At 50.0% G+C, this 18307-nt stretch overlaps 1 protein-coding gene across 5 annotated transcripts in view; it reads left to right on the top strand.

Moving 5' to 3' along the window:
• The window catches only part of SIPA1L2 (signal induced proliferation associated 1 like 2), a 186136-nt gene that overhangs the window by 125736 nt on the left and 42093 nt on the right, over positions 1-18307 (top strand). For all 5 annotated transcript variants that reach the window (XM_037136745.2, XM_037136746.2, XM_053667307.1 and 2 more), the window contains 3 exons: positions 2654-2811; positions 7053-7629; positions 10541-10815. In XM_037136745.2, the coding sequence (XP_036992640.2) occupies positions 2654-2811; positions 7053-7629; positions 10541-10815 (1010 nt within the window). The remainder of the gene's footprint in view (positions 1-2653; positions 2812-7052; positions 7630-10540; positions 10816-18307) is intronic.

Consider the following 18307-nt stretch of genomic DNA (forward strand, 5'->3'; position numbering starts at 1 on the left):
CCCAATTATACAGAATATCACTGACCAGTTAGGAAAAAAGCACCACTGACCACCAAAAAGAACATTGACCTTTTATAAGACATCCAAGAAATTTATTCATGTAATGCTCGATAAGATCTTAGGAAACAGTGAATATTGTTTTGGTTAACTTTCCAGATGTTTTGTTTCTTTAGCCTCTAGTCAAGTTCAAGCATGCTGTTAATGGACAAAGTGTGAAATTTTCTTATTTGATTCTACAAAGAGTTTTAGATTTTATTCTTCCTGATGACTCTTCTTGCTCCCTGCCCCCTGACACACACACTATTTTTTTCTGCAAATTGCCCTTTGTGATCATGGTGAAAAATGAACAAGACTTCTAAAAACGTTTCTGGCCCGCTTGAGAAAGCAAAAGAATGTGCTCAGAGAGGGACAGAGCAGTTTGATGTTGTCGAGGTAACCAGTCTTCCAAGTTTCCTTTAGCCCCTGTGCTTTAAATATACCTGCAGTGCAGTGTGGGAGTGGACCCGCCTTCCCTCAGGAGGAGGAGCAAATGAATGGGAAGAGCTGTCTTGTATGCGCTTGCTGTGGTCACATCAGGGAAGCCCAACTAAGGAGGCCACACCCAATCAAGTGGCCACACCCACCCGGAACCTGTGATTGAGAGGGCCTGCCTCAGGGAGGCCTGGACTGGAAAGGGGGTGGGGGGGCTGTGATGGCCACTGTGGCTTCACCTTCCGTTCTGTTTGTTAATCTGAGAATTCTTGTGTTTCAAGGGTATCGAGTCAAGTATAGTGTAAGCTATTGTGTTCCATGTTCGCCAGATATGTTCAACACCATGTTACATATTTTAGCTATTTTTTAACTTGCTGTTTGTTCCTGAATTTCCCTTGTCCTGTTACAACACATATGAATCGTGTGCTTCCATCATTGGGGAACCAAGGGAAGAGAATCTCAGCCCGGTACAATTTTTCAACTTTTCTGTTTGTTCTAGGTGCTTATCTTTGCTTCCATTTTCTTCCCTTTTGATGAAATATTTTTCGTGGTTAACATCTGTGTCCACCATAGTGTGGGTGAAGGGTAACACAGTGAACATGATCGAGTTTGTTACGGAATTTTTACATCTGAAATGACACATTTTACTGAAATATCTAGCAAAATTAAAAAAAATACAGGTGACTCATTGGGTTTGTGTTAATACAGGTTAATATTTGTTTCAAAACTTCCCTGATGGTGAGTTGCCTCTCGTGTGCTTCTAGCTTTCACCCTGGGGTTTTAACTAGGAATCTTCACCCTGTGACTCAGCAGTTTAATTGGCACCAGAGAACTGTGGGAGGAGGAAGGCGCTTCCCCCCCACCGCCCCAGGCCCTTTGCTGGGCTCTGTCCCAGGTGTGGGGCCCGACCCTGAAACCCTTTTCATGCCTCTGTTGAAAAGGTTCTGAAAGTGGAACTTCCGCTCTCTCCAGTGAGTGATATGTGTTCCGTAGGTGCCAGATGAATTCAAGAGCCAGCGTGCTGTCTGTTATGACTGGTAGAGAGAGACTAACCACTGTGAGACCGCCCCTCCCTGCAGTGACATCAGCACTCCCCTGAGGATTACTGATCGGTTCAAACCAGGAGCACAGCTGGGAGCCCAGATGCAGTGGCTTTGCTTGCGTAGACTGACAGAGTGCCCTGTGTGTGGCTATGACTGTATTTCTGTCATTTGTTTATACATTTAGCAAATGTGTATTGGGAGCCTGCTGTGTCCAGGGAGGCCATTAGAAACTGGGAAATCAAAAGGCAGTGAGACATGTTCCCTGCTGTCACGAAGATCTGGACCAACAGCAGAAGTAAACGGACCATTAGAATATTCTGAGCACAGCCACTAATGTCCTGTAGGCTTGGGTGTGGGGAGGGGGGTGCATGTGTGGGCGCAGCACTGACCTCGGCTTGCTCCGGGCGGTCCTGTTAGGTGAGGTGGTATCTAAGCAGAGACCTGAGTTGTCAAGGAGAAACTTGGTGGGGAGGGGGCACCCTTGGTAGAAAGAGCATGGAAGTGAAGGTGCTGACTGCTCTGAGGTTACTGCTGCCCTGGGCTCCTTCTCTGCCGCCACATGGTAATTTACAAGAGGAGAGACTATTGCGTTTTCCAGCTGTTAATCTGATGGAATTGTGGGTCTCCGAATTACATTTAAAATACCGAATGTCAGTTAATGAGATTGAATATGTTAGCCACCACTACAACAGTATCGTGTATTTCTGTTGCAGAAGCACATGTTACGTGGGAGCACCAGACACAGGCCCCCCAGATCCCAGGGTGTGACTTCTGACACATCTGTGCCCTCTGGGACTCTGTCCCCTCCTTTAAGCTAAAGAACATAAATCGTAAAATTCCTTAAAGCATTTTGAGCCCTCATGTGCTGTTATTTTACGCTTAAAAGGATGAAGTAGAGGAGAAAGAGTGCAAGTTGAAAGAGGTGACCTTGGGTTTAGGCTTTTCTTTCCGGGGGGCCTTCGGCAGCCCAGCTTGCTCTTCCTGGGCCACACGCAGGAGTACTGGCTTCCCAAGAAGTCTCTGCTTTTCCAAGTAACTTCTTTCCATGGAAAGATGAGTGCCTTGCATATATTTACATATTTCGTTTTTCCCGAAAGCCTCATTTGTGACTCTGTCTGTACTCACTGTCTTGCCTGCAGCTTCTGAGGAAAAGGCACATAGGAAATGACATCGTGACCATTGTCTTCCAAGAGCCGGGCGCACTTCCTTTCACCCCAAAGAGCATCCGCTCCCACTTTCAGCACGTCTTCGTTATAGTCCGTGTGCACGACCCCTGCACCGAACACGTGTGTTATAGGTGAGTCGTTTGTCCCTGGCTCCTCGTTCCCTGAGTTTATGTCAACAGACCCTTCCCCTAGTTGTTGCTGCTGTTCTCCAGTTATTATTTTTAACCCCATAATTATCTTTTCCTAATTATATCTCCCTCTGTCTTCCCTTAGGTACTTCTGTAATAAATTGCCTTCTTGCCATTTTTGAAAAAAAAAATGAAGTGCCTCCTGGTTGAGAATCATAAATTATACATTTCCTCTATTTTCCCCTTAAAAACTTCCTCCAGACCCTGCCGGAACCATAACTTAATCGTTCCCAGGCTGGGAGGTAGATGATGAGGCCATTTCAGTTCTTCCCAAGCAAGAAAACCATCGCAGTGGTGAAACTCTGCTGCCCATCCCGGCTTCTGGGAACCCTCACCCCACGGGTCTGCCAGACCACGGGGCTCCCGCCCGCTCTGGTGATTTCCAGCTGCCACCCATGTGCCTCAGACCACGCCTCACAATCCCAAGGCTGTTTCCGACAAGGCCTGCTTTTCTTCTTTCCCCCCCAAGAAAGAGGAAACAGCTGCCCCTGGAAGGTCTTACGTGGGGTTCCGGGAAAAGAGCGGGTCTTCGACCCGAGGTGGGGGTGCTTGGTATGAATTGTTTTATTTTTCAGGGCCTTTGATTCCTTCTCCTAAATGTGGAGATAATAGTACTGACTTCAGTGTGTAGTTGTGAAGAATAAAGAGCAGACATTATGCAGAACAACTGGAGAGGCCCTGACCCTTGTCATAGGTTATTTCTTTTAATATCTTAACATGGTCACGGCCAGCCTGCTGCCGACTGCCGACGGGCCCTGGGTGGGGCACACAGGTGTGGGTGTGAGAGCGTGGGGGGGGGGTGCTATGAAGACCAAAGAGCGAGGCTTTTTCAAGGCAGAGGAACCAGTCTGTGTGTGAGAGGTTGCCAGTTGACATGCCCAGCCCTTGCCCAGCCCCTCTTAAAAGAACAAGGCATATAAACTGAGAGGCCTCAGCCTGCCTGTTGCCTCACAGGCAGCTTGTTAAGCTCAGCAGGTCGCCGACCCCTCTGTGCTGTCTTCTGACGCAGTAGAGGCCTGGGCACCTGTGTGTTTCCTCTCGTGGCAATTTTCATGTGTACCCGAGTAAAATACCACTGGCCTAATGCTCAGATCCACGCAGTAATGCTCAGAAAGAGGAGGAAGAACTATCCTGTGTGGACATGACGCTTGCGCAGAGAGTGCTGGTGCCGACACCATGAGCTTCGTGCAGGTGCTGTGGCAGGCAGTCTGGCCAAGGAGGACCCGAGGTGCCACTCAGTGCAGATGTGCAGTTCAGGTGGCTGGCAGCTCGCGCTGCCCAGCAAGTGTCATGTCTGCACGTGTGGAAGAGATGCTCTCACCTCACACAGGTGGTCTTCGTGGCATGCGCCACGGATGTGGCATCCTCACCAAGGGAAAGCCAAGTCCACTTGAACCAATGGAGAGATGAGCAGGCAACGTCCCCAAAGCTCCACGTGACGTGATTTTAGCCTGAAACTGGAAGAGCAGATGCAATGGATCGCTTGTCCTTATTATGTGACTCTCTTATTAGTTGCAGACACTGCAGAGCTGACTTGGAGGGATTTATGTATCCATGTACTTTCCAAAATAAACTCACAGCAAAACAGATCCCTTCCTGACCGAGTGAGTCAGCCCTTTGGTACACGGGCTTGGTTGCCGTCGGCTAAAGCGAAGGGATGTCTACCCAGAGTGGTGACTTCCACCCTGGAAAACTCAGTGTGCAGCCCCTCCTGACAACTTGATCATCGCTGGTGACAGGAATAATCACAATAGTTTGGATCACAGTAGGTTTACAGGCATTGTTTTGTTTAATCCTCACAGTGGGCCTTTGAGGTTGGCACTGTTTTGACCTCCCTTTTACAGGTAAAGAAACTGAGGCACTGACAGGTTAAGTAATTATCTCTGAGTCTCTTTGAGTGGTGGAGCTGGGGGCACCAGGTGCCACATGAAAACCCTCCACTTTGCATATTAAGGAAAGCACATCTCTGCATTGTTGCTTTGGGGGGGCGGGTCTTACATCAAAATCGACAAAGTCAAGTTCTCGGAGTACAGTTGGTTCTGAAAATTATTCTTGTTTACACCCATTGGAACTTAACCTAAATCAAGCAAAAGAATATCCCGTTTGCCCTGAACTCTGCTCAGGAGACTTAGGGATTATGTGAATTTTGTAACGGGGGACCTGTAACTAATCCCCACCCCCAGAGTGTGGCAGAAATCAGAGTAGCCGTGCCCAAGTTCTGCTCCTTTTCTTGTGCAGCTCTGATCTCAGCTGCACAGGATGACTGAGTATGAAGCAGGCCTGTGTCGTCCTGCAGAGGGGATCCAGGTAGATATTGGGGTTGGTAGTTTGGAGCAAAAAGGAGCCCTGGACTGAGAACCATCCAGGAGTGTATTTTAGCTATAAAACGTTTCCCTGCAGCTTTGGCTTTAAGTGCTTACGAGCCACAGTCGGGGCTTGAAATCCACAGAGCTAAGTGCAGAAAAGGCATCCTGCAAGGTGTCAGGTGGGATTCAGCCTCCACCACTCTGTGAGGCGATCACAGAGTGATCACTGGGGAATGAAATCTGCCTGGTACGGGAGGGCAGATTCCAGTGCACAGAGAGGCCACTGGGTGCATTGATTGGAGGAGAGGAGAAGCACCAAGGTGAGGTTGGACGAATCACAGTCCAGACAGGCAGCTTCAGGTCAGCGCTCTAGGCATTATGGTGCGAGGACACACTGATTACTGCTCCGTGTAGGACGTGTTCGGGACCTTCCTTTGAGGACACCAGTCGGTCGCTCACACCACCCTCTGGCGTGGAGCAGGCGCACCACCCTGGATGAGTGTGGTGTGTCTGTCCAATAGGAAGTGATCCCGCCTTCCCCTTTCACCCTGACTAAGCAGCCCTCCCCCCAGTCCGGCCTCAGTGTCACTGCTCAGTTCCCAGAAGGTGACTCACACTCTGCGGGGTGTGCAGGCCCCAGCAGACTCAGGAGCTGCCTGCAGACCGGGAGCTTTTTAGAGTCTGGCCCACCACGTTCCAGAAAATGAATTCACACCTGGCAACCAATTTGAACGGAATGTTTGCGTGCCTTAATTCATCTCTTTCAGGGTTTTCTGCTTGATGAAAATGGAACCTAGATTGCTTCTTTGTTTATCCCAGCGCAGAAACTACCGCCTGGGCGGATGCGGGATGAGTGCAAATTCTCGGTCTGCAGTTGGGGAGTAGATGCTGTGGGCTCCATGCACTCCCTCCCTCCAATCTTTTACTTGTTAATTTATTAATTAACTCCTCATAGTTGATCGTATTCCAACAAGGATTTGAGACAACTGAAATGCCTGTTCGACGTCGGGGAACATCATCAGTTCTGATGCATTAAGGTGGTTGGTAGGATCGCTGTGCATTTGCTTTTTTCCAGCCCCTGGAATCTCTTAAAACTGTGCCCATGAAATATTTACATTTTCAAAATGTGATCAAGTGCCTATTTTCTTAAAAAAGCGACCCTTCAGAACGTCGGCACTATAAGTATGACCCTTGTGTCCAGTGCAGTGGCATCAGCCCACTCAGCCTCCGGGGCCAGTCTCACTTCTGTTGGCAGCGTCACTGCCATTCCCAGTGAGGATGAGCCACAGAGCTAGAGACCAGCCTGGCTCAGGCGGGAACTGTGTGTCCCATTGTGCAGTGCCTCCGCGCCCACCCCCTGCCCAGCCCCCATCTTACCTCGGGCAGCCATGACGACTACCACAGGTTCCATCCTCACAGGTCTGGGGTCCACTGCCCAGGTCAGGCTCTCGGCAGGTTTGGTTTTTCCCACGGCCTCTCTCCTTGGCTGGCAGATGGTGTCTTCACCCTGTGTGTCCTTGGGTCTCTGAGTCACCCAGTCTTTTGTGAGGACACCAGTCAGACTGGATGAAGGCCTACCCTCATGGATGCGTTTTGACTTCATCTCTTTAAAGACCCTGCTTCCTAACAGAGTCTTGTTCCCAGCCCCTGGGGGTTAGCACTTCAATATACAAATTTTGAGAGGGCACAACTCAGCCCATAACACGCCTTGTCTGCTAGGTTAAATACAAACCAATAAATAAAACCTGGGTGTCCAGAAATTCGGATAGCCAGTAGCTGCAAAACAGACGGCTAAGTCAAAAGTGAGTGCACACGTCAGCTCTCTGAAGGCAAGTATGGTGGCTAAACAGCTCATCTTGTTTCTTTTCTCTTCCTCAGTGTTGGAGTTTCTAGGTCAAAAGACGTGCCGCCCTTTGGCCCACCGATTCCCAAAGGCGTAACTTTCCCAAAGTCAGCCGTGTTTCGGGACTTCCTTTTAGCCAAAGTAATCAACGCAGAAAACGCAGCCCACAAATCGGAAAAGTTCCGAGCGATGGCCACTCGGACGAGGCAAGAGTACTTGAAAGACCTGGCGGAGAACTTCGTCACGACCGCCACTGTGGATGCCTCTGTGAAGTTCAGCTTCATTACGCTGGGTGCCAAGAAGAAGGAGAAGGTCAAGCCGAGGAAGGATGCCCATCTGTTCAGCGTCGGGGCGATCATGTGGCACGTGGTAGCGCTGGACTTCGGCCAGTCTGCCAACATTGAGTGTCTGCTGGGCATTTCCAACGAGTTCATCATGCTGATCGAAAAGGACTCCAGGAACGTGGTCTTCAACTGCTCCTGCAGGGACGTCATCGGGTGGACCTCGGGACTCAGGAGTATCAAAGTGTTCTACGAGAGGGGAGAGTGCATCCTCCTGTCCTCGCTGGATGACTGTGCTGACGACGTACGGGAGATCGTGCAGCGCCTGGGAGTACGTACGCGTTTTGTACTATTCCCACCCTCCGCGGGGCTGTAGTGCCCCCCCCCCGTTGGTGTTAGCTTTCACGGGGGACGTCCCGCCGCGATCACGCCCCCCGGGAAACGCCTTCCTGTCTCTCAGGGCCCCAGAGCGTGATTGCTGTGTTGTCCTGGAGTACACGGGCGGTGGAGAGGCACCTGTTACAGTGGACTGGAAGGGAGGAGGGAAGCCAGCTTTCGAGGGAGAGTCAGGGTAGATTTTCGCAGTACGTGGAGGGGAGGCAGGGGCCTTGTCTAGATAGCGTGTCTATAGAGGTGTCCCTGTCACTACCTCCCCAGAGGGGACTCGGGGGGCGGAGTTGCTGCTGACCCTGCGAACGTGTTTTTCACGTCTGCCGCTGTGTGCGTATTTTTGCATGGGTGTTTTTGTGTAAGCTGCCGGCTTAAATACGTTACTAATGTCACAACCCCCATTTCTTAAGGAGGTTTTATAGAATCACACACACAAAAATAAGTCACAAAATTTGTAAGTGTTTTTCTTTAATACAAACCCCTAAATATGATACCCATGGGTTTAACAGTTATATTTCTACTTCTAAGTTTAACAAAGGAAGGTACAGATTTTAGTCTGACTATATATAATAGAATTATAAGAATGAATAAAATATAAGAACAAAACATTTCTTGGCAAAAGAATTACTTGTGGAAATCGTCCCCCGAGGGGTGTATATTTTATTGATTAGAAAAGCTTTAGTCAATTATAGGTTGGGAAGAAGGAGAAATGGTACCCATTTCTCGCCCCTGTCCTCCACTGAGTATGAATCCCGTTTGTTATTTGAAGTCGCACATAAGAGATGCGCTCAAGCCAGGGCCCGCCAGCCCTGGAGAAGCAGGGTCGTTACTTGCAGACACTTTACAGGGAAAGGCCTCCATGGTTCAGCCGCAGTGTCGGCCGTGTGTGCACCAGCCTCGCTGTGCCTGGGGGATGACAGAGCGTGTGATTACTTTGTGTGCCTGGAGCACCGAGTTTCCCCCGGCGTCTCAGGACTCGCTGTGCTTTTGGGAATATTGCAGGTACTTCTCTGTAGGAGCCCCCCCAAGCCACTGTAATCTGTGCTCCCGAAAGTACAACACAGACAAATGCCTCTTGACCAGCCACCGAAGTGCACGTCCCTGCAGGCTCTGCCACAGTCACTGTCCTGTGGTCCCCGTCCCACCGCTTTCCTAGAAAGAGGCCGTATCGCTAATGTGACTCGGGTGCCTGCTGTCTGCACTGTATTCGAGGAGATACGTTCTGTGTCTGGGGTGACTGGCAGCGGAGGTGTGGGGGGCAAATCCTCCAGAGACCCGTGGGAACGGCACCTGAGGTTGGTGCAGGGCAGCGGCAGCAGAAACCGAAAGGAAGAGGACCTCGCGGTCCTCCTGGCGATGTTGGGAGCGACAGACGCGAGCTCAGTGTGCGTTCTGTGGTGGAGGGAGGTGAAGTGGGGGCGTCTGCTCCTCAGGCAAAGGCAGGAGGGGAGGGGAACTTGGCGCAGAGGGGCAGGCAGGCCCGCTCCCTGGGTGCGTGGCCTGTGCCGGCAGCCGGGACCATTCTCACAAGGGCCCGGGCTTGGTTCAGTCCTCTCCTCTTGCCGACTGCACAGGCCAGATAATCTCTGACTGTGGGGCCCTGCACTGGTTCGCACCGCGCCCCAGGCCACACAGGTTACGTAGCCAGCCCTGGGTGGGTGGGTAGGGCCACCGTTTCGCTGTGGTAACTGAGTCCAGGTATGGATGTGAGGAAGTCCAACAAAAGGAAATGGGATCCTTGAGCCTTTGCGAATGTTCAGAAGCAGGAAATAGCAGCAAAGGTGGGGCAGTGGCAGGTGGTTGGAGGAAACTGGGAGAGAGACCAGAACGGGTGGGACTCCAGAGAAGCTTGCCCTGGAGTCTGGTAGGTGGCTGTCGAATTTCCGACAGAAATTGTTCATATGGGAAAGGAGGCGAGGCACATGTCATATGTCATCTTTGGCAGGGGGTTAGTTGAAATCAAGCCAAAAAAAAAAAAAGAGTGATGAAAAATGTACTCAGATTGTACGTTTTACAAAGGTACTTTGTCCCCAGTTGTCAGTTAGGTCATAACTTTGTAAACTTCAATCTTTCAAAATGTCATCAGTGACAGAAACCAGTGGTCCCTTCCCCCAGACTGGCAGGTGTGTCTATGAGGAGCTAATGGTGATGTGTTCTCCCCACCGGGCGGTCGCCATGGAAACCTCAGACACAGGGTGGGACCGGGAACCGCCCCAGTCCCACAGCTGTACCTACAGTCAAAGGTCTCTCAGGAATCTGTACGCTCAGAGCAGGTTTCACGGGAATGGAGCCTTTTCTTAACTGAAACTTGATACATTACTTCTATGCTTTCGGGATATCGGTGCAATACCTCCCAACTTTATTTGCCACAAGTAAGTGATGCCGTGTGCAGATGGTATTTAGTGAGCTCAGGTTTTTCTTCTTGGGCACGGAAGCTGCTCCCGGGAAGCACTTCTGAGGGTGGCCTGAACTAGGTCTTGGTGCTGCAATGCATCGAGTGGGGTGCACACCCCTGCTCCAGGTCCCTTTCTGTGGGCCTGCCAGGCACTGCACTCTTGGGAAGAGCAAGCCCGGGGGCTGCTGCAGCTCGGGGTTGCCCGTGGCCCCAAGGGGTGGCGGGGTGGCAGAGCACCACCCTGCACACTGGCCTGGTAGCAGGTGCCAAGGAGCCTGGCCGACTGGCCACAGCACAGCTGAATTGTCCTCAGGCCAGCAAGGGCAGACAGTCCCCAGGAGAGGGTCCGAGAGGCCGGCCAGCGTGTCCACAGGCCAGTGCATAGTGAGCGCTTGCCGCTTCCCTGACATTCTGACATCCGCTGCTGCCCGGCCCTAATAGTCTCCTGTCCCCTCAGATAGTGACCAGAGGCTGCGAGACCGTGGAAATGACCCTGAGGAGGAACGGGCTGGGCCAGCTTGGCTTCCACGTGAATTTTGAAGGAATCGTTGCCGACGTGGAACCCTTCGGCTTTGCCTGGAAGGCCGGCCTGCGCCAGGGGAGCCGCCTCGTGGAGATCTGCACGGTGGCCGTGGCCACTCTGACCCACGAGCAGATGATCGACATGCTGCGGACGTCCGTGACCGTGAAGGTGGTCATCGTCCAGCCCCATGAAGATGGCTCACCCCGGAGGTAAGGCTCGCAGGGCCCAACTGCTCCTGCAGGTCCTCAGAAAATGCGGTCAAGGGCATCCTCGACCAGAGCTGCTGGCATAGCGCCCATGAAAGCACCTTAGAGCTCTGAAAAGTTCTTGGTGTGTAATACACGGGAAATTGTCATTTCCTAAGCAGTTTAATGGGGCACTGACCACGTGAAAGCTGAAATATTGTACAAGTTGCACAGCGGCTGCTTGGGTCACCTGGACCCGTGTCTGAGGGGGGATGTCTTCATCTCAGCCTGTAGCAGGTTCAGTACTTTCCTGTGCGTTGCAAGAATTCCTTCCATAACGTGAAGTCGTTGATTATTAGCAGGGTGTTTAAGAGAACAAAACCTATATGTCTGAAGCAATACGGGAACATCAGATTACTCGCCGTGGTGACCACTGCATTCTCGTTGAACTGGGGTGGGACAGTCTGATAAGCCATCATGAGAAGCCTATGAAAGGAAGTGGCTGGACTTGGGAAGTTCAGAGGTGGGAGGGTGATGGCAGGCACAAGGATGGAATGAGAACGTGGTACTGTTCCACTGCTGGCAGAAAAGGCTCGGGCTCAGCATCAAAAAAATGTTAGGCCAACAAGAGAAAGAATGCTGCCTAATGAGGAGCAAGCCACCCACCTGGCTCTGGCGGCCCATGCGCTGCGCTGCCTGCTGGCGTCTGGAGCACACTCTCTGTCCGCCCCAGCAGTCCCTACAGGCACCCGCAGAGCTCTGGCTGTGGGGAGAGAGTGTGTCCGGAACGCGGGCCACACCGGTGTGATCTCGGGTCATTCACCTGCTCCCTAGGCCTCCTGTAGTATCTGTGAGATGGGATTATACTCTCGAGTAGCCCACCTCCTACTGTCCTCGTGAAAACTCAACAAGGTGCAGATCAAATAACACCTTCTAACATCATTGGCACCCACATTTTAGTTAAAATCACCTTAAGGTAGCCCTGACCTGTGTGGCTCAGTTGGCCGGGCATCATCCCGCAAAGCGAAAGGTCACGGGCTTCATTCCCAGTCAAGGCACATGCCTAGGTTGTGCGTTCACTTGCTGGGGGGGGGGGGCTGTGGGAGGCAGGTGATGGATGTTTCTCTCCCTCTCTTTATCTCTCCTTTCCCTGCTCTCTAAAACAATTGAAATAAAAATAAATAAATAAAAACCACTTTAAGATATTCATCTGGATTTTTTCCTGCTGTAAGAGAAGTGCTTATCATTCCAAGATAACACGATACCAAGTCTACTTCCTGAACTTCCTTCTCTGGTAACTGAGGACTTCCTCCCTCCGCCTCCTGCCCTCTGCCTGTGAAACCAACGCTGTCCCCTAGGGCTCTCCGCGAGGGAATGTCCCTCATCCGTACCGTCTGTAGCAGTGGCCACAGGCCACACACGACTGTCGCACCCTGGAAGTATGGCTAGAGTGACCGAGGAGATGAATTTTCCATTTATATTAATTACTTAAGATTTAATTACCCATATGGGGAAGGAACAAACTTCTTTCTACCCTCAAGGTCTTCTGACCGGTCTAATATTCAAATAGAAGACAGATTCACACCAGAAGATGAGGGAAGTTAGCACATACATATGCATGGGCACCCCGTGTGCGTGAGGCTCGGAGGTAGAACTCGGATTCGTGTCCACATTCTGCCCATTCCGCCCATTCGCTCCCCAAGAATCACTCGTAGTGGCAGGAGTGCAGGGAAATCCAAGACAAACGCTACTTTATTGAAAGTGAGACTTGGAGATCATACAAGGCAAATCCTTTAGACCTTTGAAGCTACAGTACAGTACATGAAAGCCTTTTCAAATAAACTTTAAGCCGGTTATTAGAAGTTTTATCGTACAGTAAGATCCCTCTGCTCCCGTGGTGGCGTTAGAGTCTCACGGTGAAGATGAAGTCCCTTTATCCGTTGTAGAAGTCCATTACTGCCACAGACCCAGACAGTGTCACCATGCTCTCACTTTGGGCTCTCTCTTCTCTGATTTTTAGTTTGGGGCTACAAGAAAACATTTTCAAAGCTTTCAAGAAATCTGGTTCATAAAAATGTTGGCGTTATCATTATGTTTGGTATTTAAAGCCTATGATTATAAAAAGTAGACTTTCCTAAGAAATACTGAATATTTTTAGCTAGAACAAATAAACAAAAACTACCATTTAACAGTTTTGGCTGTTATTTTTCTTACCCAAGCACATGTCCAACTGTCTTGGTCTGTGCATAATTCTTTCTTTGTGTTAAATGCAAATTCTCTTACTAAAGCTATTCTAGATATTAAGCAATTTTGCCTTTGTTTCCCCAGAGTCTCATAATGTTATTCCCTGATATACAGATTTTTCTCTTGATTAAACTAGAATAAGTCTGTTATGCGTTTTGACTTTGGCCAGGATTGGAATCAGCCGTTGGCCTGGTAGCGATCTTCCCAAACTGGCACACCCATCCACGCACATTTCTGCAGGTCTCCAAGGTTTTAAGCCTAGCATGTATCATTTAAAATTCTTTCAGTGTAGTCTTCCATAATGGTACAAATTTGAATTTGTGAATCTTTAAACCCACGTTTTTGTTAGTTGGGGATCCACACCGCCTGGGCCTGCCCAGGCGCCCCCTCCACCCCCACTGAGTCCTTGCTGCCCTCAGGCAGTGTCCGGACCAGCACTTTCCCTGTGCAGAACTCTGCTCCGGGCGGGTGTGTGGCGGCCACTTTAAATTTCTCCCCTGCTTGGAGAGGCCAGCCTTCTGCATATTAGATTTTGTAAGAAGCCAGAGAAGGGGGCCTTAAAGAGGAAGTGGGTGCATTTGACTCATTTTTTAAGTTAAGTACAAACGTCTTCAGTGTCTTCAATGAAACATTGTTTAGCACCTTCAGTCCTGTAGCAAAATATACAAACAGAAGCTTCCAGCTAAAACTGCACCTTTGATTTCTAGCTGGAAAGTCAGCCTCTCTTCACAGACTGGCTCTGCGTGCTTGCAGGGAGGACGAGAGGGAAACATTCATTTATGTGGACGTGTGTGTCCAATTTTTAGAAAGTTGTTCTGAGTGTAAGAACCATGTACCAAAATGGCCCAATTAATGAATTGCAGGATATTTCATTCTTCGTAAACATTGTGAATAATGGAGGGAAGATGCTGCAGTTCACTCCTGCCATTTATCAGCTTGATTTCTGTCCAACAGGAGATCAGTGAGAAATGATTGGCCTCAGAGCCCATCTGCTCCCGTCGGCGGTGGGCGAGGCCTGTCATTGGGTAGATGTCCCCCTGTCTGAGGGTCAGGTGTTTGCTTATGACTCAGACGCTACTGCTTTAAATGGAGTCTTTAGTTGGGAAAGTATTTGCATTGAATCAAAAGCTACCCTGCATTTTGAAGTCGTGTTCTCAAGCCTCAGGTCGATGATCACTCATCTTAAAAGGAAGGCAGAGTCATTTTTCAATTTCCTTGTAGAGTTCCCCAGAACCCCAGGCTGGGAGGGACCCCTTTGGGGATGCTTATTAAGTGATTTCGTGCTGGGATTGGATCTGGAATGAATTCGTGTGGACTGGGAATGAGTGGCAGGAAGTGGTTTGGGAATAGCACTCTTCACATGGAAGTGAGGGTTAAAGGGGGAGGGCATTTCCCCAGCAGACCATGTCGGCCGAGATGAAGAACAGTTGCCGAAGCCCCTTAATTAACCTTGGCTTTGGGAGGGGTGGTATGGCCTGGCCTTCAGAGGTGACTGACATTCTGTCAGTGTCATCTTAAAGAAAGCAGATCAACTTAAAAGGCTGATAAAAGGAAGTAACAACTCATCAGAATCATGTGTGAGTTGTTACGCACTGAGTGATTTAGTAAATACGTCCAATAAAAATGGAAATGAAATTCCTTGCTGGGTGCATCTGTTTTGTGTGGTTTTTCGTACTCTGTTGATGTGACATATTTTTCATTGTAATGCCGAACGGTGGAACTTATCTCATGTTGCCATGAATGTAAGTTGTGGTCCTCTCAACATTCTGTAACGTTGAAGCTTTACCTTCCTGACTGCCGTTTGCTGCCTGTTGCCTGACCATTCACCTCCCAAGTCCACAGAGGAGGCCGCGGGAAGCGGAAGAGGAAGGAGAATTTGTGTTAGATTTGCAGAGCGCGTGTGTGTAGATGGAGGCGTGGAAATCTGGGCTGAAGTGAGGTTTTAGACGAGAGTTACAATTTATTCATAAGGATAAAAAACAGTTATGTCTGGTACGTCTTATCGGCCCTGAACAAAGTACAGAAAAGAACTTAGGTTCTCAAAGTAACTGAACCACACTCACGGGACTGAGTTCCTACGAAATCCTGTTTGATTATTCTTTCACTCCCTGGAGGAAGAACACTGGATTAGAGAATGAACGGCAGGTCGGTTAGCTCACATTCACTCACTCATTGACTCACTCATTCACTCCCAGAAACCGCGGGGGCACTGGGGCCGTCACCTGAGCGGGGCAGACCTGCTACACTTCACTCTCACGGGCCCCTGTGTCTGCCTGGGATTCCAAAACGCAGTCTTTTCCATTTATAGTCCTGCTGTTTAAAAATAGTTTTCTCAAAGTACAGCAACAGCTCACTGCGTGATAGATACCGTGTCTCAGAAAACACACTCAGTTACTGCTCTGTGTTTTAGTGCCCACGCTGTTTTGCGGTTTGGAATGTAGTCATATCACTGACACTGTGACAGGAACACAAGGGTGACAGGAAATCGCGCGCCATGTGAGTGCACAGGCAGCGTTGTTCTCCTGACGGGAATGTTCTTATCAGAAACCAGGCGTCACACAGCTATTGAGAATCTTCTGTGTCTAACTTGAAGTGTGTAATACAGTAAGATGCCACTTCTGGTCTCCAGCTTTCTAAGAAACAAAAGGAAGTGGTTGGCTTCGGGAAGAACTTCCTGAGCCATTTAGCTGAGTGCTGTTCCGGGTACGACCCCTGGGAGACACAGTGGGGAGACACAGTGGGCCCCTGCGCTTGGTGATAAATAATTCAGCTCCAGGTAGCCACCCTGCCTGGGGCATGTGACACACACCTTTTCAGTTCGAGTCCTCAGTCAGAGGGCTTGGTCAGATGTGCTCATGGTCTGATGGCTCTGTCTGTCTGTAGTCTAGCTGTCTTCCGATTTCTGTAAATTTGCAGAAGAGCATTTCAATTAGTACCTGCTTCCTGCACAGCCCTGCCCTAACGCGTCCCATTGGCTGTATTGTCTGCTTATCTCCCTGTTGCAAGCTTTTGATTTTCTGTGCAACAAAAAGAGTTTGCGATTCAAGTGAATGAGCTTCAATTACCCCTGTCACCTTGTTGGATGATTTGGAAAGAGTCTTTAGCTCTTAGCAGGCTATTAGCATAACAGACACTAAAATGATTAAAATATCAGTGATTGCTTTAATCCCTAGGGCTATAAAGGGTTCTTTTGCAAAGTGCATAATATATAAGAAGCAGGTTGTACTTTTCAGGGGATGTCTCCGCCTTTGTCTCCAAAGCTTTTTTCTTTTTTAGCTTCTAGTGGAAAGTATGGCATTGCGGGCCGCATTAACTGTTCTTTGATGGTTTTCAAAGGAGGTGGCCAAGGGTTTTTGGAAAGAGCACGGAGCTAGGACTCAGAGGTTCCAAGTTCCGGTGTGAACCTGTCTCTGGTTAGCTGCCTCACCTCTCCAGCTTCTCTGAGCCTTCTCTGAAAATCGGGCCTGTCCTTGGGACTCCTCGGACGTTCCTGGGAAATGGCGATGGCACAGTGTGCGTGGAAAAGGGTCCAGGGCCCTACAAGGTACGTGACGGAATGGAGGAAAGGAGAGCGCCGGGGCAGGTTGTAAGGCTCTTCCTTAGATCACGGGGTTTAGTTAAAGACTCTCTGTGCAGCAGCCAAATTAACCAAACCAACGGGCCATTTCAGAGCACGGCACACGCAGGCTGTAATTACGGGGTCACACGTGCTGCGTGAGCTCAGCTCACCCAGGCCAGCTCCAGTGATTTGTTCAAGCACCTTTTTTTTTTTTTAAGAATATGCCCTGTTAACTTTCTCAGTTTGCTAGGCTTTTGGTTTTGTTTTTGCTACTTGTCAGAAGAATGGCCACTATTTGTTACCCCCGGGACTCACCACCCCCTTGGAGCAGCAGGAGGTTGAAGTTGTACGTCCCGCCTTCGTGTAAGGCGGGAGGAATAAGGGGACAGAGTGACGATGCGTTGCGCAGGTGAACGTACCTGGGGGTTGTCGCAGTGTGCAGTTGTCTGCAGTCCTGGTCGTTACACGCAGTCAGACTTCCCAGTTCCGTCCTGCTGTGAGTGCAGGGGGTCCCCTGCACACGGCCATGCTGCTGCCTGTGGGCCAAGGAGGTCCCTGAGAGCTTCTGTGAACGTCTGTGCCTTCCCTGTCCCATATCATGACCTCCATCTGCCAGAAGCAGAAAGTAATTCCTGTTTGTAACTAAGCTCCTTCCTGTGGCGCTGCCGCTTCACGAAGCTCACATTTCATGCAATTTAATCTTGACACTGCAGTGCGGTCCCTGCCCCGCCTACAGGAGGAGAACCGTGGGTCCGAAGAGACTCCCGTTTCTGGAAGTGTATCGGCAGGTCTGGGTTTTGAGCTCGGAGCCCGAGCTCTCGCTTTTGTGGAGAACAGGTGGTCCATGGAAGAGATAGAACTGGACAGCGCAGCTGGGCTCCCCCGGTGCTGCCTGCTGGTCAGGCTGGGCAGGGGAGGGCTCTTCCAGGAAACTGGAGATGCCATTGGAAGGGAGTGGGCCTGGGTGGGTAGATGCCATCTTGCTGGTGTCTCTTGCTGGGCCTCTCTGAAGTTAAGGGTGCGCAGGTACAGTGATTGGTTGACGGCAAGTGTGGGTGCCTGTCAGCTGGGAACCAGAGTGGGCACCACCGCTGCACTGGCCTTGCCCGGAAGCACAAGCAACGGCGGGCCAGAAACCAACTGCTGGGAGGCCCTGCGTTCGGCAGCAGGAGGGCGCCACTGCGTGTGGGGAGGGTCCCTTTACAGGAGTAAGCCATCCTAGGGAGCGCACGGAGCCGAGGGCAGAAGGACGCTCAGTGTGGTGTTTCAGAATAAAGCAGCCAAACGTTAGAGCCTCTGAGGGCTGCGACTAATGGAAGTACTTGTCATTCTCACAGTTTCGTCATGTTGCATTTTAATCAGCATGTTTTCTGTGACCTTCTTGGTCAACACAATGTTGTGCCTTCCAGGTTACACTACTAAGAGAGATTAGACTCAGAAAAGTTTCTGGCTAGACAAATCGCATTAAAAATTGTATTATTTTTAATTCTGCAGCTGAGCTTTTATTGATCTCTATGTAGCATTCATGCTAATTAGAAGTGTAAGTAGATGACACATTCTTTTGTTATTGAGTGAAGAGGAACTGGGTAGGCTTCCCTGTAAGTGATCCTGCACCTTATCTGATGTCTCACGTGTCTCCTTCTGGCAGGCGAACTGGGAAAACTGTGCCCAAAGCTAGAAATGTAGCTCCATCTATCGCCTTACTTGGCGAGT

The sequence above is a fragment of the Artibeus jamaicensis genome, unplaced genomic scaffold (genome assembly GCF_021234435.1).
Source record: "Artibeus jamaicensis isolate MK-2021 breed Jamaican fruit bat unplaced genomic scaffold, CSHL_Jam_final contig_467, whole genome shotgun sequence".
Lineage (NCBI taxonomy): Eukaryota > Metazoa > Chordata > Mammalia > Chiroptera > Phyllostomidae > Artibeus > Artibeus jamaicensis.